This window comes from Bombina bombina, chromosome 7, assembly GCF_027579735.1.
Source record: "Bombina bombina isolate aBomBom1 chromosome 7, aBomBom1.pri, whole genome shotgun sequence".
NCBI classification, from domain to species: Eukaryota; Metazoa; Chordata; class Amphibia; order Anura; family Bombinatoridae; genus Bombina; species Bombina bombina.
Window position 1 is genome coordinate 510,859,018 of NC_069505.1, and position 26,393 is coordinate 510,885,410.

General features: G+C 40.1%; 1 protein-coding gene across 2 annotated transcripts in view; it reads right to left on the reverse strand.

Annotated features, from left to right (window-relative positions):
* The window catches only part of LOC128666915 (zinc finger protein 501), an 85,349-nt gene that overhangs the window by 48,063 nt on the left and 10,893 nt on the right, over nt 1-26,393 (reverse strand). For both annotated transcript variants that reach the window (XM_053721731.1, XM_053721730.1), the window contains exon 2: nt 6,108-6,248. In XM_053721731.1, the coding sequence (XP_053577706.1) occupies nt 6,108-6,146 (39 nt within the window). In that variant the 5' untranslated portion in view covers nt 6,147-6,248. The remainder of the gene's footprint in view (nt 1-6,107; nt 6,249-26,393) is intronic.

The window sequence follows — 26,393 nt, forward strand, 5'->3', positions numbered from 1 at the left end:
GTTAAGTAGCTTGTTCTTGGAAGACGCATCAGCTGACCAAGATTTCAACCAAAGCGCTCTGCGCGCCACAATAGCAAACCCAGAATTCTTAGCCGCTAACCTAGCCAATTGCAAAGTGGCGTCTAGGGTGAAAGAATTAGCCAATTTGAGAGCATTGATTCTGTCCATAATCTCCTCATAAGGAGGAGAATCACTATCGACCGCCTTTACCAGCTCATTGAACCAGAAACATGCGGCTGTAGCGACAGGGACAATGCATGAAATTGGTTGTAGAAGGTAACCCTGCTGAACAAACATCTTTTTAAGTAAACCTTCTAATTTTTTATCCATAGGATCTTTGAAAGCACAACTATCTTCTATGGGTATAGTGGTGCGTTTGTTTAAAGTGGAAACCGCTCCCTCGACCTTGGGGACTGTCTGCCATAAGTCCTTTCTGGTGTCGACCATAGGAAACAATTTTTTAAATATGGGGGGAGGGACGAAAGGAATACCGGGCCTTTCCCATTCTTTATTTACAATGTCCGCCACCCGCTTGGGTATAGGAAAAGCTTCTGGGAGCCCCGGGACCTCTAGGAACTTGTCCATTTTACATAGCTTCTCTGGGATGACCAAATTGTCACAATCATCCAGAGTGGATAATACCTCCTTAAGCAGAGCGCGGAGATGTTCCAACTTAAATTTAAACGTAATCACATCAGGTTCAGCTTGTTGAGAAATGTTCCCTGAATCTGTAATTTCTCCCTCAGACAAAACCTCCCTGGCCCCATCAGACTGGTTTAGGGGCCCTTCAGAACCATTATTATCAGCGTCATCATGCTCTTCAGTATCTAAAACAGAGCAGTCGCGCTTACGCTGATAAGTGTGCATTTTGGCTAAAATGTTTTTGACAGAATTATCCATTACAGCCGTTAATTGTTGCATAGTAAGGAGTATTGGCGCGCTAGATGTACTAGGGGCCTCCTGAGTGGGCAAGACTCGTGTAGACGAAGGAGGGAATGATGCAGTACCATGCTTACTCCCCTCACTTGAGGAATCATCTTGGGCATCATTGTCATTGTCACATAAATCACATTTATTTAAATGAGAAGGAACTCTGGCTTCCCCACATTCAGAACACAATCTATCTGGTAGTTCAGACATGTTAAACAGGCATAAACTTGATAACAAAGTACAAAAAACGTTTTAAAATAAAACCGTTACTGTCACTTTAAATTTTAAACTGAACACACTTTATTACTGCAATTGCGAAAAAATATGAAGGAATTGTTCAAAATTCACCAAAATTTCACCACAGTGTCTTAAAGCCTTAAAAGTATTGCACACCAAATTTGGAAGCTTTAACCCTTAAAATAACGGAACCGGAGCCGTTTTTAACTTTAACCCCTTTACAGTCCCTGGTATCTGCTTTGCTGAGACCCAACCAAGCCCAAAGAGGAATACGATACCAAATGACGCCTTCAGAAAGTCTTATCTATGTATCAGAGCTCCTCACACATGCGACTGCATGTCATGCCTCTCAAAAACAAGTGCGCAACACCGGCGCGAAAATGAGGCTCTGCCTATGATTTGGGAAAGCCCCTAAAGAATAAGGTGTCTAAAAAAGTGCCTGCCGATATAATCTTATCAAAATACCCAGATTAAATGATTCCTCAAGGCTAAATATGTGTTAATAATGAATCGATTTAGCCCAGAAAAAGTCTACAGTCTTAATAAGCCCTTGTGAAGCCCTTATTTACTATCTTAATAAACATGGCTTACCGGATCCCATAGGGAAAATGACAGCTTCCAGCATTACCTCGTCTTGTTAGAATGTGTCATACCTCAAGCAGCAAGAGACTGCTCACTGTTCCCCCAACTGAAGTTAATTCCTCTCAACAGTCCTGTGTGGAACAGCCATGGATTTTAGTAACGGTTGCTAAAATCATTTTCCTCATACAAACAGAAATCTTCATCTCTTTTCTGTTTCTGAGTAAATAGTACATACCAGCACTATTTTAAAATAACAAACTCTTGATTGAATAATAAAAACTACAGTTAAACACTAAAAAACTCTAAGCCATCTCCGTGGAGATGTTGCCTGTACAACGGCAAAGAGAATGACTGGGGTAGGCGGAGCCTAGGAGGGATCATGTGACCAGCTTTGCTGGGCTCTTTGCCATTTCCTGTTGGGGAAGAGAATATCCCACAAGTAAGGATGACGCCGTGGACCGGACACACCTATGTTGGAGAAATGGCATGTTCTATCTGAATAATGAAAGTTTAATTTTGATTGAGTGTTCCTTTACTTTAGTACCTGTAATGGATTTTGTTACAATGAACAAAGGGTTGTAAACACCTAGACATAAAGTTGGGTGCCGTTTGTGTGCTGTATATGGGAAATGGGCAGGTCTACACCTTTATCTCTCTCCAGTCCTCAGGAGTGTTCCGTTGCCAAGAGGAGCTTGTCTCTAAGGTGAGGATCTGGCAACAAGGAAAATTGACATTGGTCCAGTTATGTCTCCCTGGGGTGTCTGACACACACAGCAGTATTGGGATTGGCTATTGGTTCTAAAAGAAGGACGTGAAACCCAAAATTTTTCTTTCATGATTTAGGTAGAACATACTAGCTGAAACAACTTTCCAGTTTAATTTTATGATCAAATGTGTTTCATTCTCTTGGTATCATTTGTTGAGGTAACAGCAGTGCACTTCTGGTTTCTAACTTAACACATGGGTGAGCCAATGACATTTGTCATAAACATGCAGCCACCAATCAGCAGCTAGAACCTAGGTTCTTTGCTGCTCTTGAGCTTTCCTAGATAAACCTTTCAGCAAAGGATAACCAGAGAAGGAAGCAAATTAAATAAAAGAAGTAAATTGAAAAGTTGTTTAAAATTGTATGCTCTGTCTCAATCACGAAGATCTAATTATGACTTTACTGTCCCTTTAAGTGGCTGTGCAGAACAAAACTATGTATCTTTGAATGGAGTCAATGCAGAGAAAACAGTTTCTTGAGATTGCTCTGCAAAAGAAGCCTGGCTGTAGCCCCTCCTACTACGCCGGCAGCTGATCCGTGCTTCAGGATAGTATATGGACAGACAGAGACTGTAAGTTTAGTACATTTAGTTAATCTGTTTCCCATTTATTTTGTACCTGTAAATGTAATAATGTTCCCTGTAGTGTTACCTTTTCCTATTAAACTTTAATTTAACCCTTTGAGTGCTAAGCATTTTCCCACCTGGGTGCTAAGGTTTTCTTAAAGGGTTTTTTATTTTTAATATTTTTTTAAAATATTTTTTTTTACTCTTTTTTTTTAAATTTATTTCCCCAAGACTTGCACCGTTGGAAAGGTTAGGCGATTACCTTTCCAACGGTGGGTCTTGGGGGTCTGTAGCTGCTTAGATCCCTGAGATACAGGCTTCTAAGCAGCATGCCCCCTGCTCCTATATTTAACATTGTTGCGCGGTGACGTCATCGCGTTTATTGCGCGTGATGTCACCATGCAAAACGGAAGCCCCGGCGATGCCTTTCATTATGCAGCACCGAGGAGCAGGTGGGAGGCCACAGATCTCCCTCAAGTTGGGAGAGTGCTAGTGATGGCTCTGAGCTGTCATTAGCACCAGAGTGGGAAACTCTGTGACGGCTCAGAGCCGTCATTAGCACTCAAGGGGTTAATAACTCTTCTTGGCTGGTTTTATTTTTAATCTTTAACTCCTTGAGTGCTAACGACGGCTCTGAGCCGTTGCAAATTGTCTCAGTCAGATGCTAACGATGGCTCAGAGCCGTCACTAGCACTCTCCCACCTTGAGGGAGATCTGGGGGCTCCCACCTGCTCCTACCCCGGTGATCGGGCCTTTATAGTGACAGGCATCACCAGGGCTTCACGTTTTCTGTGATGACGTCACAGCGCAACTTTATTTAAAATTCACAATAGACAGTATAAGGAAATGGGGCAAGCTGTTTAGATGCCTGTATCTCAGGCATCTAAGCAGCTACAGACCGCCAAACCTTTCCAACGGTATAAGTCTCTGGGATCTGGGGGGGGGGGGAATAATAAAAAAAATATTTAAAAAATAAAAAACCCTAAAATCAAGCTTAGCACCCAGGTGGGAAAATGCTTAGCACTTAAAGGGTTAAAAGGACCATTAAACTTGAAATTTCAACAACACATAAAATGTTTAATTATTGCAATATACATTCATTATTTATTTTGCTGCCTTTTGCTGTAAAATATTTGATTATTTTACTTTCTCCCAGGGAGGTTTGGGTTAATACTTTTAGGCAATTTATGTAAGCTTTTGTTTTATAAGTTTTGCATTAACAATCATTATAGGAAAATCATTCTTTGCAATAGTAACTAAGTTGAATCAGTGCTAAACCACCTTAAAGGATTCTAAACCCACATTTTTTTCTTCCATGATTCAGACAGAGCATGCGATTTTAAGCAACTTTCTAATTTACTCCTATTATACATTTTTATTTGTTCTCATGCTATCTTTTTTTAGAAAAAAGCAGGAATGTAAGCTTAGGAGCCGGCCCATTTTTGGTTTAGAACCTGGGCAGCGCTTCCTGATTGGTGGCTAAATGTAGCAAACTAATCAGCAAGCTCTACCCAGGTACTGAACCAAAAATGGGCCGGCTCCTTACCTTAAATGCCTGCATTTTTAAATAAAGATAGCAAGAGAACAAAAAAATTATCATAGGCATAAATTAGAAAGTTGCTTAAAATTGCATGCTCTATCTGAATCATGAAAGAAAAAATTTGGGTTTCATGTCCCAAAGGGACATTAAACCCAAATTTTTTTCTTTCATGATTTAGAAAGAGCAAGCAATTTTAAACAACTTTTTAATTTGCTTCTATTATCTAATTTGTTTCATTCTCTTGATATGCTTTGCTAAAAAGCATATCTAGATATGCTCAGTAGCTGCTGATTGGTAGATGCACATAGATACCTCGTGTGATTGGCTCACCCATGTGCATTGCTATTTCTTACAAATGATATCTAAAGAATGAAGCAAATTAGATAATAGAAGTAATTTGGAAAGTTATTTAAAATTGTATTCTCTACCTGAATTATGAAACAATTTTTTGGGGTTTAGTGTCCCTTTAAGTGAAGAGATAAGGGCAGCCTTCCCCAGTCTCTCTCAACTAACAGACTTATCTGAATATTAGTTTGTGATTGGTTAGCAAGGATTATTTTGTTCTGGGGGACAGGGAAATCAGTGAAATGAATAATCATAAAACAATATACTCATTTGACAAAATAAAGCTGCAGTTTCCATTGCAAAATGATTCTCAGATATGAAGGTTCAAAATCATGTAGTTTACAATTTGTGTTTAGTAGTCCTTTAAGGTTTGGGCACCCAAAAGTAATGTTTAAGTGTTTTTATAAACCGTGTGTTTTTTGGTTAGATTAAATATTATTGCGATCAGTCAATGATTTACAACATTGAATTAAAGGGACATTCAACACCAAAATTGTTATTGTTTAAAAAGATAGACAACACCTTTACTACCCATTCCCTAGCTTTGCACAACCAACATTGATATATTAATATACTTTATAACATTTAAACCTCTATATTTCTGCCTGTTTCTAAGCCACTACAGACAGCCTCTTATCACATGCATTTTTAATTTGCTTTTCACAACAAGAGACTGCTAGTTCATGTGGGCCATACAGACAACATTGTGTTGAAGCCCGTGGGTTGTGGATGACACGACACTAATTGGCTTAAATGCAAGTCAATAGATAATAAATAAAAAGTCATGTGATCAGGGGGCTGTCAGAAGAGGCTTAGATACAAGGTAATCCATTTAACTAAACTAAATTTAAAAACAAAGGGCCAGATTACTATTCAAGAGCTACGGATTGTGCAAGACCCACTACTTTGTAACACTGCTGATCACTCAAAGCTGTATACAATAATAATAAAAAGTTAAATTCTTTTTTACGTGTGTTACATTTCAATGAAAAGAAGGGAGCACTAGTAGTATCATAACTCTTACAAGCAAAATCCTTCTAGCTAACTTGTTATGTGTTCGGACAACTCAATTCTCTTCAGTTTTGATTGGTTCGTGCTCAATCTGCTCAGTACCAGTCACCCACACCATAGTGGCCACTTACCTCTCCAGTCATGTAGTCCTCTGAGGTTTCATTCAGCATCTTCTCTACTTGTTGATCTCAAGTGATTCCACAAGCAATTGGCTATGATGATGTCTACAGAGAACTTCAGGTTCTCAATTTGTCAATCATGGTAACAATAACCTAAATATGGAAAGAGGGAAGACATTTTAGTTGATGGATAAGAGTTAACATCACAAAAAAACTTGAATATAGTGCAATATAATGAGAAAAACTAAGCAGAAAGACTATGGTGCACAGTGACACTCAAAGCGAAGTCGCACTCCATATAAAAAAAAAATATCCTCCATTCCTGGAGATACACACATAAACTGGTTTAGACACCAGCAACTCGCTGACTTTTTCTCCAAACACCCTCAAAAAGCACAACTTGTACGCTCCCTAACCAGTTTTGAGAGTAGTTGTATTTATGATACACAACAGGGGTTTTCTAACTCTCTCACATAAATTACTAATGCAACCATACAATGCATCCCTACCTTCATACACTCAGAAATGGGAGGGAGAAATAGGTGACATTCAAACCCAAAAAGAGTGGCAACATTTTTTATCCACCATGACAAAATCCTCATCGTCCATATATGTAATGGAAATGAACGTTAAACTATTATATAGGTGGTACTACACCCCACACCGCCTACACACCATCCTCCCCACGCTCACACCGGAATGTTGGAAAGGCTGTACAGCAATCGGCACCCCCACACATATTTGGAGGACATGCCCAACCGCCCAGAAATTTTGGGAGGCTATTAAGATCGAGTTTGAGAAGATCTTATCCATAAGCCTTGAACTCAATATTTGGTTCTTCCTCTTTAACAAATTCACCCAAATAAAAACATAATTTATGCTTACCTGATAAATGTATTTCTCTTGTAGTGTGTTCAGTCCACGGGTCATCCATTACTTATGGGATATATTCTCCTTCCCAACAGGAAGTTGCAAGAGGATCACCCAAGCAGAGCTGCTATATAGCTCCTCCCCTCACATGTCATATCCAGTCATTCGACCGAAACAAGACGAGAAAGGAGAAACTATAGGGTGCAGTGGTGACTGGAGTTATAATTTAAAATTTAGAACCTGCCTCAAAAAGACAGGGCGGGCCGTGGACTGAACACACTACAAGAGAAATAAATTTATCAGGTAAGCATAAATTATGTTTTCTCTTGTTAAGTGTGTTCAGTCCACGGGTCATCCATTACTTATGGGATACCAATACCAAAGCTAAAGTACACGGATGATGGGAGGGACAAGGCAGGAACATTAAACAGAAGGAACCACTGCCTGTAGAACCTTTCTCCCAAAAACAGCCTCCGAAGAAGCAAAAGTGTCAAATTTGTAAAATTTGGAAAAAGTATGAAGTGAAGACCAAGTTGCAGCCTTGCAAATCTGTTCAACAGAGGCCTCATTCTTAAAGGCCCAGGTGGAAGCCACAGCTCTAGTGGAATGAGCTGTAATTTTTTCAGGAGGCTGCTGTCCAGCAGTCTCGTAGGCTAAGCGTATTATGCTACGAAGCCAAAAAGAGAGAGAGGTAGCCGAAGCCTTTTGACCTCTCCTCTGTCCAGAGTAAACGACAAACAGAGAAGAAGTTTGTCGAAAATCTTTAGTTGCCTGTAAGTAGAACTTCAGGGCACGAACCACGTCTAGATTATGCAAAGAAGGATTAGGGCATAACGATGGAACAACAATCTCTTGATTGATATTCCTGTTAGAAACAACCTTAGGTAAAAACCCAGGTTTAGTACGCAGGACTACCTTGTCTGAATGAAAGATCAGATAAGGAGAATCACAATGTAAGGCAGATAACTCAGAGACTCTTCGAGCCGAGGAAATAGCCATCAAAAACAGAACTTTCCAAGATAAAAGCTTAATATCAATGGAATGAAGGGGTTCAAACGGAATACCCTGAAGAACTTTAAGAACCAAGTTTAAGCTCCACGGAGGAGCAACAGCTTTAAACACAGGCTTAATCCTAGCCAAAGCCTGACAAAAAGCCTGGACGTCTGGATTCTCTGCCAGACGCTTGTGTAAAAGAATAGACAGAGCAGAAATCTGTCCCTTTAGTGAACTAGCGGATAAGCCCTTTTCTAAACCCTCTTGTAGAAAAGACAATATCCTAGGAATCCTAACCTTACTCCATGAGTAACTCTTGGATTCACACCAATATAAATATTTACGCCATATCTTGTGGTAAATTTTTCTGGTAACAGGTTTCCGAGCCTGTATTAATGTATCAATAACCGAATCCGAAAACCCACGTTTTGATAGAATCAAGCGTTCAATTTCCAAGCAGTCAGCCTCAGAGAAATTAGGTTTGGATGGTTGAAAGGACCCTGAATTAGAAGGTCCTGCCTCAGGGGTAGAGACCATGGTGGACAGGATGACATGTCCACTAGGTCTGCATACCAGGTCCTGCGTGGCCACGCAGGCGCTATCAGAATCACTGATGCTCTCTCCTGTTTGATCCTGGCAATCAGTCGAGGTAGCAACGGAAAAGGTGGAAACACATAAGCTATGTTGAAAACCCAAGGGGCTGCTAGTGCATCTACCAGCACCGCACCCGGGTCCCTGGACCTGGATCCGTAACAAGGAAGCTTGGCGTTCTGGCGAGATGCCATGAGATCCAGATCCGGTTTGCCCCAACGACGAATCAGTTGAGCAAATACCTCCGGGTGGAGTTCCCACTCCCCCGGATGAAAGGTCTGGCGACTTAGAAAATCCGCCTCCCAGTTCTCCACGCCTGGGATGTAGATCGCTGACAGGTGGCAAGAGTGAGACTCTGCCCAGCGAATTATCTTCGAGACTTCCAACATCGCTAGGGAACTCCTGGTTCCCCCTTGATGATTGATGTAAGCCACAGTCGTGATGTTGTCCGACTGAAATCTGATGAACCTCAGTGTTGCTAACTGAGGCCAAGCTAGAAGAGCATTGAATATTGCTCTTAATTCTAGAATGTTTATCGGGAGGAGGCTCTCCTCCTGAGTCCACAATCCCTGAGCCTTCAGGGAGTTCCAGACTGCTCCCCAGCCTAGTAGGCTGGCATCTGTTGTTACAATCATCCAATCTGGTCTGCGAAAAGTCATTCCTTTGGACAGATGAACCCGTGACAACCACCAGAGAAGAGAATCTCTGGTCTCCTGGTCCAGGTTTAGCAAAGGGGACAGATCTGAGTAATCCCCGTTCCATTGACTTAGCATGCATAGTTGCAGCGGTCTGAGATGTAGGCGCGCAAATGGCACTATGTCCATTGCCGCAACCATTAAGCCGATTACTTCCATGCACTGAGCTACTGATGGGCTTGGAATGGAGTGAAGTACACGGCAAGCATTGAGAATCTTTGATAACCTGGACTCCGTCAGGTAAATCTTCATCTCTACAGAATCTATAAGAGTCCCTAGAAAAGGGACCCTTGTTAGTGGTAACAGAGAACTCTTTTCCACGTTCACTTTCCACCCATGCGACCTCAGAAATGCTAGAACTATCTCTGTATGAGACTTTGCATTTTGAAAACTTGACGCTTGTATCAGAATGTCGTCTAGGTACGGAGCCACCGCTATGCCTCGCGGTCTTAGTACCGCCAGAAGTGAGCCCAGAACCTTTGTAAAAATTCTCGGGGTCGTAGCTAACCCGAAGGGAAGAGCTACAAACTGGTAATGCCTGTCTAGAAAGGCAAACCTTAGGTACCGATAATGATCTTTGTGAATCGGTATGTGAAGGTAGGCATCCTTTAAGTCCACTGTGGTCATATATTGACCCTCTTGGATCATGGGTAGGATGGTCCGAATGGTTTCCATCTTGAACGATGGAACCCTTAGGAATTTGTTTAAGATTTTTAAGTCTAAGATTGGTCTGAAGGTTCCCTCTTTCTTGGGAACCACAAACAGATTTGAATAAAACCCTTGCCCCTGTTCCGTTCGCGGAACTGGGTGGATCACTCCCATCACTAAGAGGTCTTGTACACATTGTAGAAATGCCTCTTTCTTTACTAGGTTTGTTGATAACCTTGACAGATGAAACCTCCCTTGTGGAGGAGAAGTTTTGAAATCCAGAAGGTATCCCTGAGATATAATCTCCAACATCCAGGGATCCTGTACATCTCTTGCCCAAGCCTGGGCGAAGAGAGAAAGTCTGCCCCCCACTAGATCCGTCTCCGGAAAGGGGGCCCTGTCTTCATGCTGTCTTAGGGGCGGAAGTAGGCTTTCTGGCCTGCTTGCCCTTGTTCCATGACTGGTTGCCTTTCCAACCCTGTCTGTAACGAGCAGTAGCTCCTTCCTGTTTTGGAGCGGAGGAAGTTGATGCTGCTCCTGCCTTAAAATTACGAAAGGCACGAAAATTAGACTGTTTGGCCTTTGATTTGGCCCTATCCTGAGGAAGGGTGTGGCCCTTACCTCCAGTAATGTCAGCAATAATTTCCTTCAAGCCGGGCCCGAATAAGGTCTGCCCTTTGAAAGGAATGTTTAGTAGTTTAGACTTAGAAGTTACATCTGCTGACCAGGATTTAAGCCATAGCGCTCTGCACGCCTGTATGGCGAATCCGGAATTCTTAGCCGTAAGTTTGGTTAAATGCACTACGGCATCCGAAACAAACGCATTAGCCAGCTTAAGGGTTCTAATCTTGCTCAAAGATTCATCCAATGGTGCTGTGCGAATCGCCTCTTCCACAGACTCAAACCAGAATGCCGCTGCAGCAGTGACAGGCGCAATGCATGCAAGAGGCTGTAATATAAAACCTTGTTGAACAAACATTTTCTTAAGGTAACCCTCTAATTTTTTTTTTTTTTTTTTAAATACACGTACAAAACCCTTTATTTAAATTGCCGGGGGCCAGAAAAGTTTGGATTTTGGAATATTTGTATGTTTACATTTTTTTTTTTTTTTTTTTTTTTTTTAACTTTTGAAAAATATTTTTTTATTGAGGTTGAAGTAAAGGTTAACAAACAGTGAACCAGCAGCACAGGTTAAGTACAGAATACAGAGTAGTATTAAAACTCAATATAGAAGACAGAGATTATGCAATTCACATACTTATAGCAAATAGTGAGAAAAAGGTAATGAAGTTTGTAGTGAACAACCCGTGCAGGGGTAGGAATGACCTCTAATTTTTACTATAGACCAACCACTACTTGACATAACAAGGAACATTATAACCTGAGTGTATATATGTAGGAGTCCATTTGATAAGGCAAATAATGTGTAGGAGAATAGAGGAGTATTAAGAGTTGAAGAACCCTAAATAGAGGGAACCCATAGGTTCAATTATTCAATAAAGAGACTCAACATTATTCACTGGTAGTGGTATGGTTTAAGGGGGGGGGGAGATCAGTGGGCCAGAGCCACTTTTAGTTTAGGGGGGGATTTTAGGGGGGCGGGCCTTAATGAGTGTGGGGAGAGTATAGATATCTTAGGGGCTATAAAACTTATAGGGGTCTAATAGTAAGGCTACTTAGTCATAAGCTCAAATGTTTACACTAGTAAATATAATTTGGTAGGAGACATCATAGAGAGAATCCATATAGGGGTAGAGAACCATTATACCTGAGTCCAGAAGCTAAATAGTGATAAGTTCAGGAGATGTTGTGTCTGGCGTAATGTAATGTATAAGTAATCCAGCCTTTGCTCTAGCTTTTGGGCTTGTGGGTAGACATAAAATACATAAGTTAAGATTCCAGGTATATGTGACTAATATAAAGGCAGAGGGGTGGTTCGATAGTTACAGCCTATATTGGACTTAAGCAAAGGGATATAGCGTAAATGTTAAGATGGCGCATAAATAGATTGCATGCAGCCTGGGGGAGACGTGTCTAAAAACTATAAATATAATGTTTTGTGGGTATGGAGAGGCTGCCGTATAGGCGAGGAGGTAAAAAGCTTGAATCATGTAACATAGTTATAGTCTAGCTATGATGTGGCATAACATATATACTTTATCTAAACTTTATAGCTTTATGCATAGGATTCATAAGGAATCAGGTTTCAACTGCAAGGGGGCAATTCTAGAAGAAAATAAAGATTTCAACCATCACTTAGTCTAGTCTTTAACACTGAAGGACAATTTAAGTACCCAGGGAAAAGGAAAAGATAGTCAGAGTAGACATTGTTAAAACCACATCCTGTTAGATAAGATAAGTATACACAATATAACTTAACGGTATTGTTGCTTATAGGAGACTGGTAGCATAACATAGGAAGGGAAAAGGACCGTTTAAACTTGGAGCCCTGTGCAGGAAGTCGCACCAGGCTAAGATGGGGCAAGACTCTAAATATCAGCCATAGAGAGGACATTTAGCGTTATTTAGGGTTACAATATATATTAAGCACAATATGGGACATGTGCAAACTTAGTTGAATTTCTAGTGACATACAAAGTGTGGGGATGAGATCAGGTATAAAACAAACAACGCAACCTTAACATGAACATATTCCTTGTACTGATAAACCTCGTAATAAAAGGGATATAACAACATGGGTGCAGGAATATTGGTGTATCTAATAACTGTAATGTATAAAGTTCCTCTCTGAGCAAAAAAAAAACCGGCTTCTGACACAGCAACCATGACTAGCCTACTCCGTAGCGGCACCACAGCCTCCTCCATAGTATACTGGGTAATGAGAGCGTTTCTGTATCAGCGCCACATAGGTAAATGAAAATCCGGAACGACTCCTCCACATAAGGAAAGTATGTGCTATGTGCATCATATGAATTCTCCAAGCCTTCTGTGTGGGGTTCAGTCAAAGTATTCCCTTCTGTGAAGCATGTGTGTCCCTGCTGTGAGCTGACAGTCTCTGCGTTATGTAGCGGAGCGGGTCTAAATGCTGTAAGACAGTGAAACTCGTGACACTGAAAGGAGGCCTTCATCTTATCAAGGGGTAAACTGAGGTCGATGGCTCTACCAGAGGGGCCGGCCGCATCCCCATCCAGAGTCACCAAGGACAGCGAATCATTAGGCGTGTCTGTCCATTGTAGCTCCGTTTCTATCAGTTTAGGTCGGCTGACCAAGTAGACAGGGAGTTCCCTGTGTTCCTGCTTGAGAGGTTGCTGAGCTGGTAGGCAGGTAATTGGTGGCTGCAAGCTCACTCTCAGTTCTAGGGTAGAGGGTGCTGGCGTGTAGCTTTCCCTGAACACTCCCATCAGGTCGTGGTATATGCAGGACATCCGGCGGTCTATAGCTTCAAACTGGGCCAAAACGGTTCCGAGTGACACCTCCATGCTTCAAAAGTCACCCCCTCTCCTGGTCTGGTGTTCAGTAAGCTGAGATATGAGAGAGGGATGCCACGAGGAAAGTAAAATGGCTGCCTCGCTACTGCCGTTGCAACTATTCTTATGGTGGTAATTAGCGGCAAACTTCTGTAGTTAGGTTGCAAAATAATAGCAGTAACCTCTCACATCACACTCTCTACTTTGAGGATAGAATGAGCTGCATTGAATAGTCTAAATTAGATAAATAGTTCAACCCTCTAATTTTTTATCCATTGGATCTGAGAAAACACAGCTATCCTCCACCGGGATAGTGGTATGCTTGGCTAAAGTAGAAACTGCTCCCTCCACCTTAGGGACCGTCTGCCATAAGTCTCGTGTGGTGGCGTCTATAGGGAACATTTTTCTAAAAATCGGAGGAGGGGAAAAAGGCACACCGGGTCTATCCCACTCCTTGCTAATAATCTCTGTAAGCCTCTTTGGTATAGGAAAAACGTCAGTACACACCGGTACCGCATAGTATTTATCCAGCCTACATAATTTCTCTGGGATTGCCACCGTGTCACAATCATTCAGAGCCGCTAACACATCCCCTAGCAACACACGGAGGTTCTCAAGCTTAAATTTAAAATTTGAAATTTCTGAATCCGGTCTCCCCGAATCAGAACCGTCACCCACAGAATGAAGCTCTCCGACCTCATGTTCTGCAAATTGTGACGCAGTATCAGACATGGCTCATCGGCGCGCTCTGTCCTTAACCCAGAGCTGTCGCGCTTGCCTCTTAACTCGGGCATATTGTATAATACTTCTTTCATAACATTAGCCATATCATGTAAAGTGATTTGTAAGGGCCTTGATGTACTTGGCGCCTCAATTTTACGCACCTCCCGAGCGGGAGACGAAGGTACTGACACGTGAGGAGAGTTAGACGGCATAACTTCCCCCTCGTTGTCTGGTGATATTTTCTTTTTCGGTACAGATTGACTTTTATTCAAAGTAATATCAATACAATTGGTACACATATTTCTATTGGGCTCCACATCGGCTTTTAAACATAATGAACAAGCAGATTCCTCTGTATCAGACATGTTTAAACAGACTAGCAATGAAGCTAGCAAGCTTGGAAATTACTTCAATAAGTTTACAAGCAATATAAAAAACGCTGCAGCGCTTTTCTTTTTCTTTTTTTTTTAAAAAAAACACAATTGAATAACAAAGAACTAGTTCAGTTATAGTCAACAATTCTTTAAATGTATTAATTAGCAGAGGATTGCACCCATTAGCAACAGGATGATTAACCCCTCAGTACCCAAAACGGATATCAAATTAAGATTTAACGCTTTTATCACAGTCAAAAACACTGTCACAGGTCTGCTGTGACTGATTACCTCCCTCAAAAACGAATTTTGAAGATCCCTGAGCTCTCTAGAGACGTCCTGGATCAAAGAGGAAGAAGCAGGAAGACTGTGCTAGGATATTAACTGCGCAACAAGGCGCTAAAAAAGGTCCCTCCCACTCCTATTACAACAGTGGGAGACCTGATATAACGGTTTCTATGCAGAAATATGCGTTAGCCGTGTGGAAAAAAATCATGCCCAAAAAGATTTATCACCAAAGTACCTCACAAAACGATTAACATGCCAGTAAACGTTTTAAAAAACAACATTTCAGATGCTGTGTAAAGTTATTACTAAGCCTGCTACCAGTCGCTTCTCTACTGCAGTTAAGGCTCACACATTATATCAGCATTAACAGTATTTTTTCAGTCAAATTCTAGTCCCTAGAAAATAACTCTACTGTGCATACATTTATCAGCCTGATACCAGTCACTACTACTGCATTTAAGGCTGTACTTACATCATACGGGTAACAGCAGTGTTTTCATAGTCAATTCCATTCCCAGAAAATATTGTACTGCACATACCTCATTTGCGGGAGACCCCGCATGCTATTCCCATTTTCTGAAGTTACCCCACTCCTCAGAATGTCGAGAACAGCCAGTGGATCTTAGTTACGCCTGCTAAGATCATAGAAAACGCAGGCAGTTTCTTCTTCCAAATACTGCCTGAGATAGAAAAACAGCACACTCCGGTGCCATTTAAAATAACAAACTTTTGATTGAAGAATAATTAGGTAAAAACTCCAGCTCCTCTCGCGACCTCCTTCTTTGTTGAGGGTTGCAAGAGAATGACATGTGAGGGGAGGAGCTATATAGCAGCTCTGCTTGGGTGATCCTCTTGCTACTTCCTGTTGGGAAGGAGAATATATCCCATAAGTAATGGATGACCCGTGGACTGAACACACTTAACAAGAGAAATGTAAGTTACGTCTAGCTCTGTTGACCATTATGACAAATTCAGCTAAGAGACTGATCCCAAAAAATTTGAAAAGTACCAACCTCCCTTCTATCCAAGTTTGGAAGGAGACAACCAGTCAATCCCTTCAATTAGAAAATACCACTACACCCGTAACAAACAAATAGACGATTACTACTCAGTCTACTTCCTATGGGAAGAATATCTCAATCAGACAACACCCGTACCCACAGCTGGCACCCTTACACTCCCCTCAAACCCACAGACGCCTAGCACTCTTTATCGACGAATTTGTAATGATACCCCATATCCCCTAACTAGACAGGAGACCACCTTTGTAGCCTACTAAAATAAAAATATACATGTTTTTTTCTCTGCAGGAACCATTACCTTTAGTAGACTGAACTCACTTTTTATTTATCTAGCACTGATAATATCTTATGTAATTTAAAATAGTACATGCAATGATCTATATAATTATAACACAACCTGGTTAGCAATTTGTTAAATATCACCTATGCAAAGGATACATTGTTGTTATTTATGTCTCCTAACCAGCGAAACGCTGTTGTATATGTACCTACCTTTTTTTTACATTGTATATAATGATTATACTTTCTTCAATAAAGCTTTTTTTGAAAAAATAAAAATAAATAAATAATAAAAAAAATATATTGAAGCATACAATAGACACGGGAGGTGAGATATAAAATACATCTTACGTGTTTCACGCTGCAATAGAATGTTTAATCATAGATGACATCATAACACAGACAAAGCTTTTAACCCCCTCACAGTCAATCACATCAGCACACGAGACACTCTTAAAGGGACAGTCTAGTCAAAATTACACTTTCATGATTCAGATAGGGCATGTAATTTTAAACAACTTTCCAATTCACTTTTATCATCAAATTTGCTTTGGTCTCTTTGTATTCTTTGTGGAAAGCTAAACCTAGGTAGGCTCATATGCTAATTTCTAAGCCTTTGAGGCTGTCCCTTATTTCAATGCATTTGGCAGTTTTTCACAGCTAGAGGGCATTATTTCATGTATGCCATACAGATAACATTGTGACCACGCCCGTGGACGCCCGCGGAGTTACAAATGAGAGGGCACTGATTGGCTAAATGCAAGTCTGACAAAAGAACTGAAATGAGGGGGCAGTCTACAAAGGCTTAGATACAAGGTAATCACAAAGGGATTATCTATCTTTTAAAACAAAAAACATTCTGGTGTAGACTGTCCCTTTAATATTAAATAATATATTAAAAGACCACTCAATGCAGTAGAATTGCATAATTAAGAAGTGCATAATAACAAGACAATGGTTTAACACCTACTCTGAATTTCAAATAAGCAGTAGATTTTTTTCTGGCAAATGTATTTTTTTCTTCTATTTTCCGGCTCCCTCTGTCATGTGACAGACATTAGCCAATCACAGACTAGTATACGTATACCCTATGAGCTTATGCACATGCTAAGTAGGATCTTGTTCCCCAGAAAGTGTGTATATAAAAAGACTGTGCAAAATTTGATTACTATTGAAGTAAAATAGTTATTTAGAAAAAAAGGAAGAGCATCTCATTCAAGAAAATAACTAATATCCCACTCCTGCAGGAAATCTAGTTTGCAAACTATTGCCTAGATTACGAGTTTTGCGGTAACAGGGGTGCGGTGCTAACAAGCAGTTTTTTCTCACCGCTCACTTTCCTGCAGCGCTGGTATTACGAGTTTTCAGAAACCCGTAGTTAAAAGACAAGAAGTGAGCGTAGAGCAAAATTTTGCTCCAAATCTCACTCCAATACCAGCGCTGCTTAAGTCAGCGGTGAGCTGGTGTAACATGCTCGTGCACGATTTCCCCATAAGAATCAACGGGGAGAGCCGGCTAAGAAAATGTCTAACACCTGCAAAAAAGCAGCGTATAACTGACTAACGCAGCCCCATTGATTCCTATGAGGAAATAAAATTTATGTTTACACCTAACACCCTAACATGAACCCCGAGTCTAAACACCTCTAATCTTACACTTACTAACCCCTAATCTGCCGCCTCCAACATCGCCGACACCTACATTATATTTATTAACCCCTAATCTGCCGCCCCAAAAGTCGCCGCTACTATAATAAACATATTAACCCCTAAACCGCTGCACTCCCGCATCGCAAACACTAGTTTAATATTATTAACCCCTAATCTGCCGACCCTAACATCTCCGCCACCTACCTATATTTATTAACCCCTAATCTGCCGCCCCCAACGTCGCTGCCACTATATTAAAGTTATTAACCCCTAAACTTAAGTCTAACCCTAACACCCCCCTAACTTAAATATAATTTAAATAAATCTAAATAAATATTCCTATCATTAACTAAATAATTCCTATTTAAAACTAAATACTTACCTATAAAATAAACCCTAAGATAGCTACAATATAACTAATAGTTACATTGTATCTATTTTAGGATTTATTTTTATTTTACAGGCAAGTTTGTATTTATTTTAACTAGGTAGAATAGTTACTAAATAGTTATTAACTATTTAATAACTACCTAGCAAAAATAAATACAAAAGTACCTGTAAAATAAAACCTAACCTATGTTACAATAACACCTAACACTACACTATAATTAAATTAACTAAATTAAATACTATTAAATAAATTAAATTAAATTAGCTTAAGTACAAAAAAAACACACTAAATTACAGAAAATAAAAAACAAATTACAGATATTTAAACTAATTACACCTAATCTAATAGCCCTATCAAAATAAAAAAATGCCCCCCCAAAATAAAAAAAACCCCTAGCCTAAACTAAACTATCAATAGCCCTTAAAAGGGCTTTTGCGGGGCATTGCCCCAAAGTAATCAGCTCTTTTACCTGTAAAAAAAAAATACAAACAACCCCCCCAACAGTAAAACCCACCACCCACACAACCAACCCCCCAAATAAAATACTATCTGAAAAACCTAAGCTCCCCATTGCCCTGAAAAGGGCATTTGGATGGGCATTGCCCTTAAAAGGGCAGTTAGCTCTTTTGCGGCCCAAAGCCCTAACCTAAAAAAACCCCACCCAATACACACTTAAAAAAACGAACACTAACCCCCTGAAGATCGACTTACCGGGAGACGTCTTCATCCAAGCCGGGCCGAAGTCCTCAACGAAGCCAGGAGAAGTCTTCATCCAGACGGCATCTTCTATCTTCATCCATCCGGCGCAGAGCGGGTCCATCTTCAAGACATCCGACGACTAACACAGAATGAAGGTACCTTTAAGTGACATCATCCAAGATGGCGTCCCTTAGATTCCGATCGGAATTAAGGTAGAAAAAATCCTATTGGCTGATGAAATCAGCCAATAGGATTGAAGTTCAATCCTATTGGCTGTTCCAATCAGCCAATAGAATGCGAGCTCAATCCTATTGGCTGATTGGATCAGCCAATAGGGTTGAACTTCAATTCTATTGGCTGATTGCATCAGCCAATAGGATTTTTTCTACCTTAATTCCGATTGGCTGATAGAATTCTAAATTGCTAAATATAGAAATTATTTAAGGAACAATAGATGTCATTTACCCCTCTGAAAGTAAAACATACAATACACATACATACAATACACATATCAAACGTAATACTCTAGAAGTAAGCAACAAACGTATACTACTTCTAATTCAGATATACATGTAGAATACCAGTACCAAGCACTAAAATTCTATTTAGGTATGGTATTTCAGTGTATATATAGATCTTAGCAGGATCTAGTATATTTACTTACATATAAAAATGAGAGTTAATGGATGTAGATATATCTTGGAAGTGTCAACATATCAGTATATTTATTTATTATTTATAATTATTTTTATTTCTAGGAACAAAGTATTTGTACTTATAAGGTGGAGATTACCTATTATATATGTACAACATTAATATACATTTACATAGAAAAATGTTATGCCATTTAGTATGCACTACTACATGTATTATATATACAAATTTGGTTATTATACAACTAAGGCCTATATATATATTTTGTGAATTTTCCCGCTAAGTAACACGAACTATGGAGACTGATCCTTTAAAAAATCCAAATAATAATTCTTTTTTAGTAGGTTGAACAAAGGATAATGAAAGGATAATGAACTAAGATCATATGAAAATATGGGCACTAAATATACAAATTAATTATTTTCTTTGTGATGCCGTATATAGCAACATGAACTATGGCGCCATAAGCTTTTTAATAACAAATTAAATAATTTTGAAATTAGGTTCAACAAAGGACAACATAAGAACTAAGACCATGAGAAATTCTAAACAAACTGATTAAGAACAGGAACATAAGGGGTTAAGCTGAAGCGATGAAGCATGGAAGACACAGATAAATAGGCAGCAGGTGGTTCAATCAGGTATCTTGAGAAAGGCGTAACGCCGAAACGCGTAGAAACCTGACCATTTGAATTTGGAGAAAGTGAGGAGTGAGCCAAACAACTTAGCTCCAGAGGAGGACTTTGTCGGCTGTGATAGCAGTGAGGAGACCGGTGAAAGCAATACCGAGTCTGGGTTAAACAACTCACAAAGACAGAAGTAAGCTGTGGATCTGAGCTCACGGAATCACCATCAAGGTCCGCCACTGGGGAAGCGATAATCTAAGGAGACAAAATCACCAATACCGCTGGTAAACGGAGGCTAAGAGATATAGCACTCCACCGGCTTTCCTGTACCATAGAAGGAAGACGTCAACAGTGCACTGTTCGAAAGAAGGAATCCCTACATCCAGCGTTAAACCGTATGTAACTTACCTCCTGGTACAATAATAGACGCTGAAACTTAAGAACTAACATTACAGTAAAGTGTAAGCAACAAAGTAAAGAGTTGCGAGTTAAAGTACCGCACTAGGAAATATCTGTCATATATGTTTCCTCATACGATCTAAATGATGGAAGAATAGTAACCCCTGTTTGCCATAATATGAGCCCATAAGGAACTGATATATACCTACGAAACCCTTCAATATCTGTGCAGTTCCTATGCTGTAATAACGGGCATTTGCTACATGTATTCATATATGTTTTTTAATTGCCAGTCCTTTGTTTAGAGGTAAAAAAGTAACCTTTTTATCAATAGGTATACAGTTTATATTTTTGCGCATATACCTGCATGTTTGCGCAATTTAAATTTTGCGTTTTTTACTGCTTTTAATATATGAAAAAACACCAGTGTTTTAGGATTGTATATTATACAGAATGTTAATTTGTGAGTAGACTGCTTGATTAATAAATACATATTTTAAAGTACTTTTATTAAATAAACATCTTGTTGAATTGTGGAACTCTAGTTTAGAGATTTTTATTTTCATCTTCATATAGGGAGAATATCCCTTTTTTACACACTTTTTCACACACTTCTGTACACTCGTATAGAGAGAATATATTGGACCCACAGTGGGACAACATTTACATTCACACCACTAAAGACAGAACTGCATTAATTTGCGCCACCTTATTTTGGATCTAATCTCAGTAGGATCTTGTTCCCCAGAAAGTGTGCATATAAAAAGACTGTGCAAAATTTGATAATGGAAGTAAATTGGAAAGCGACTTAAAACTGCTGCTCTTTCTGAATCATTAAAGTTTATTTTTACTTGAGTGTCCCTTTAATTACAATCCTTAAAAGGGACAGTCTAGTCAAAAATAAACTTTCATGATTCAGCTAAGGCATGTAATTATAAATAACTTTCCTATTTACTTTTATCATCAATTTTGCTTTGTTCTCTTGGTATTCTTAGTTGAAAGCTCAACCTAGGTAGGCTCATATGCTAAATTTCTTAACCCTTGAAGGCCGCCTCTTGTCTGAAAGCATTTTTGACAGTTTTTCACAACTAGAAAGTGTATTAATATAACAGCGTTGGTTATGTAAAACTGGAGAATGGGTAATAAAAGGATTATCTATCTTTTTAAACAATAAAAATAATGGTGTAGTCTGTCCCGAGAAAACATATGGCTAGATTACGAGTTTGGCGTTAGCCTTAAAAAGCAGCGTTAAGGGGTCCTAACGCTGCTTTTAACGCCCGCTGCTATTACGAGTCAGGCAGGAAAGGGTCTACCGCTCACTTTTTTTCCGCGACTTTTCCATACCGCAAATCTCCGTCAATTGCGTATCCTATCATTTTAATGAGATTTTCCTAACGCCGGTATTACAAGACTCCTACCGCATTTAAAAGTCAGTAGTTAAGAGTTTTATGGGCTAACGCCGTAACATAAAACTCTCCGGATGTCCTCTTCTGCCCGGATAGGATGAAGACTTCTGCCGGTCCGGATGTCCTCTTCTGCCCCATCGGATGACCACTGGTGCCCGGCTGGGTGAACACGGCTCAAGGTAGGGTGATCTTCAGGGGGTTAGTGTTAGGTATTTTTAAGGGGGGATTGGGTGGATTTTAGAGTAGGGGCATGTGGGTGGTGGGTTTTAATGTTGGGGGGGTATTGTATTTCTTTTTTTACAGGTAAAAGAGCCGATTACTTTGGGGCAATGCCCCGCAAAAGGCCCTTTTAAGGGCTATTTGTAATTTAGTGTAGGGTAGGGAATTTTATTATTTTGTTTTTTTTTTTATTTTATTAGGGGGATTAGATTAGGTGTAATTAGTTTAAAATATTGTAATTTCTTTTTTATTTTCTGTAACTTAGTGTTTGTTTTTATTCGTAATTTAGTTTATTTAATTTAATTGTATTTAATTGTAGGTAGTTTAGGTAATTAATTTAATTATAGAGTAGTGTTAGGTGTAATTGTAACTTAGGTTAGGATTTATTTTACAGGTAATTTTGTATTTATTTTAGCTAGTTAGCTATTAAATAGTTAATAACTATTGTACCTAGTTAAAATAAATACAAAGTTGACTGTAAAATAAAATTAAATCCTAAAATAGCTACAATGTAACTATTAGTTATATTGTAGCTATATTAGGGTTTATTTTATAGGTAAGTATTTAGTTTTAAATAGGAATAATTTATTTAATTATAGTAATTTTATTTAGATTTATTAAAAATAGATTTAGGTTAGGGGGGTATTAGGGTTAGACTTAGGTTTAGGGGTTAATACATTTAATATAGTAGCGGCGACGTTGGGGGTGGCAGATTAGGGGTTAATAGCAAAGTTTATAGTGTTTGCAAGGCGGGAGTGCGGCGGTTTAGGGGTTAATACATTTATTATAGTGGCGGCGATGTCCGATCAGTAGATTAGGGGTTAATAATTGTAGGTAGGTGGCGGCGATGTTAGGGACGGCAGATTAGGGGTTAATAACAAATTTTATAGTGTTTGCGAGGCAGGAGTGCGGCGGTTTAGGGGTTAATACATTTATTATAGTGGCGGTGATGTCCGGTCGGCAGATTAGGGGTTAATAATTGTAGTTAGGTGGCGGCGACGTTGGGGACGGCAGATTAGGGGTTAATAACTATAATGTAGGTGTCAGCGATGTTGGGGGCAGCAGATTAGGGGTTCATAGGTATAATGTAGATGGTGGCGGAGTCCGGAGCGGCAGATTAGGGGTTAACAATATAATGCAGGTGGCGAGGATGTCGGGGGCGGCAGATTAGGGGTTAATAAGTGTAAGATTAGGGGTGTTTAGACTCAGGGTTCATGTTAGGGTGTTAGGTATAGACTTAGAAAGTATTTCCCCATAGGAAACAATGGGGCTGCGTTAGGAGCTGAACGCTGCTTTTTTTTTTTCCAGCCATCTCAGCCCCATTGTTTCCATGGGGAAATCAAGCACGAGCATGTTTTGCCAGCTTACCGCTACTGTAAGCAACGCTGGTATTACAGTGAGAAGTGGAGCTAAATTTTGCTCAACGCTCACTTTTCTGAGGCTAACGCAGCCATTCAGAAAACTTGTAATACCAGAATTGTTTAAAGGGAGCGCTGGAAAAAAAAAGGCTTGTTAGCAACGCACGGCTTTACCGACAAAACTCGTAATCTAGCAGATAGTGATTATCATCAGAAAAACACCATTTAAGGACCATGAGAATATTATACTCAACAAATGCATAATAAAAAGATAAACTTAGTTTGAATTTCAAATAAGTAGTAAAAAATGTTCTCACAAATTTTAAAGTTCATTCAATTTTCTTTACACACTGCATCATCTGACAGCCAACAGCCAATCACAAAATGTATATAAAAAAAGATAAAGTGCACATTTAGATAATTGAAGTGAATTGGAAAGCTGATTAAAATGGTGTTCTCTATTTGAATCATGAAAGTTTCATTTTGATTTTAGTGTTCCTTTAACCCCTTAACGACCGAGGACGTGCAGGGTACGTCCTCTAAAGGATGTCAGTTAACGACCAAGGACGTACCCTGCACGTCCTCGGTCTGGAAAGCAGCTGGAAGCGATCCTGCTCGCTTCCAGCTGCTTTCCAGTTATTGCAGTGATGCCTCGATATTGAGGCATCCTGCAATAACACTTTCTGGCCATCCGATGCAGAGAGAGCCACTCTGTGGCCCTCTCTGCACCGGACATCGATGGCCGGTATCGTTGGTGGGTGGGAGCCGACTTGGGAGGCGGGTGGGCGGCCATCGGTGAGCTGTGTAAGGTGGAGGGGGCGGGATCGGGGGCGGAGCCGACGGGGGTGCGCCACGGTGGTGGCGGGCGGGCGCGTGCACGGGGCGGGAGCGGGTGGGAACCGCTACACTACAGAAAAAAAGTTAAAAGAAAAGTGTAAATAAAAAATGAAATAAACTTTTTTTTTAAAGCATCTAAGGCAGTGCTTTCCAAACTGTGTGTCGTGACACATTAGTGTGTCGGCAGCAGTGTGTAGGTGTGTCCCTGCTACGCACAATTTTTTTATTTTTTGGGGGGGTTTTCGAATTTCCGCCGGCCTGCTACACATTTCAGGTGGTTGACACATGATTGATACCTAGTGGGTAACAGATCATCTTAACCTATTGGCGCAGCTCAGCGAGAACTGAAACTATTTCCATTAGCGGCTTTGGCGGCACATTGGCTCCTGACTGCACGTGTAGTCTCCTCAATCAGCTTGTGACTGCATGTGAAGTCAGTAAGCGGGACAGCAGTGTGTTTGCAGTGTAAGCAGTAGTCGGACTCGCAGAACTCTGAGGGTGGCAGCTTAAAGGCTGAGCTGAATTCATTAGTCAGTGGGGGGGGGGGGGGGGGTTGCAGCTAGCTCCCAGCATTGCATTGCTGCTCCTGTTATATGGGTAGGAAGTGGAAGCTTAAAAATGCTTGATGATGAAATGCGAGTGTCTTTAGCTAATATTCCACCAACTATTCAGAAACTGTGTTCATCCCATCAACCTCATAAATCCCATTAAAATAGTAAGTAGCTATTGGTGTTATTAAACTTTTTTTTAAATTCTTGCACATACTTACATACTGTTACTTGTAAATACATTTTGTTATTATATAATCTATGTGTCCGTATCTCTTAAAACAAGTTTGTTTAACCTGCTGTTTGCTAGTACAACCGAATTACTGTGTCGTGAAATGATGCAGGTCTAAAAAGTGTGTCACCAACATGAAAAGTTTGGAAAGCTCTGATCTAAGGGATCTGGAAGGGGTGGGGGGTTGGTCTTGGGGGGGGGGGGGGGGGGGGGAAAGCATATTTTTCACTAAACTGGGTACTGGCAGACAGCTGCCAGTACCCAAGATGGCGCACATTAAGTCAGAGGGGGAGGGTTAGAGAGCGGTTTGGTGGGGGATCAGTGAGGTTGGGGGCTAAGGGGGATCCTACACAGAAGCATATGTAAATATGCTTAAAAAAAACGCACAAAAAAGCCCAAATATACCTTTTATTTTAGTACTGGCAGAGTTTCTGCCAATACTTAAGATGGCGGGGACATTTGTGGGGTAGGGGAGGGAAGAGAGATGTTTGGGAGGGATCAGGGGGTCTGATGTTTCAGGTGGGAGGCTGATCTCTACACTAAAGCTAAAATTAACCCTGCAAGCTCCCTACAAGCTACCTAATTAACCCCTTCACTGCTAGCCATAATACACGTGTGATGCGCAGCGCCATTTAGCAGCATTCTAATTACCAAAAAGCAACGCCAAAGTCATATATGTCTGCTATTTCTGAACAAAGGGGATCCCAGAGAAGCATTTACAACCATTTGTGCCATAATTGCACAAGCTGTTTGTAAATGATTTCAGTGAGAAACCTAAAATTGTGAAAAATTTTACGTTTTTTTTAATTTGATCGCATTTGGCGGTGATATGGTGGCATGAAATATACCAAAATGGGCCTAGATCAATACTTGGGGTTGTCTACTACACTACACTAAAGCTAAAATTATCCCAAAAAGCTCCTTACATGCTCCCTAATTAACCCCTTCACTGCTGGGCATAATACACGTGTGGTGCGCAGTGGCATTTAGCGGCCTTCTAATTACCAAAAAGCAATGCCAAAGTCATATATGTCTGCTATTTCTGAACAAAGGGGATCCCAGAGAAGAATTTACAACCATTTATGCCATAATTGCACAAGCAGTTTGTAAATAATTTCAGTGAGAAACTGAAAGTTTGTGAAAACATTTGTGAAAAAGTGAATGATTTTTTGTATTTGATCGCATTTGGCGGTGAAATGGTGGCATGAAATATACCAAAATGGGCCTAGATCAATACTTTGGGATGTCTACTAAAAAAAAATATATACATGTCAATGGATATTCAGGGATTCCTGAAAGATATTAGTGTCCTAATGTAACTAGCGTTAATTTTGAAAAAAAATGGTTTGAAAATAGCAAACTGCTACTT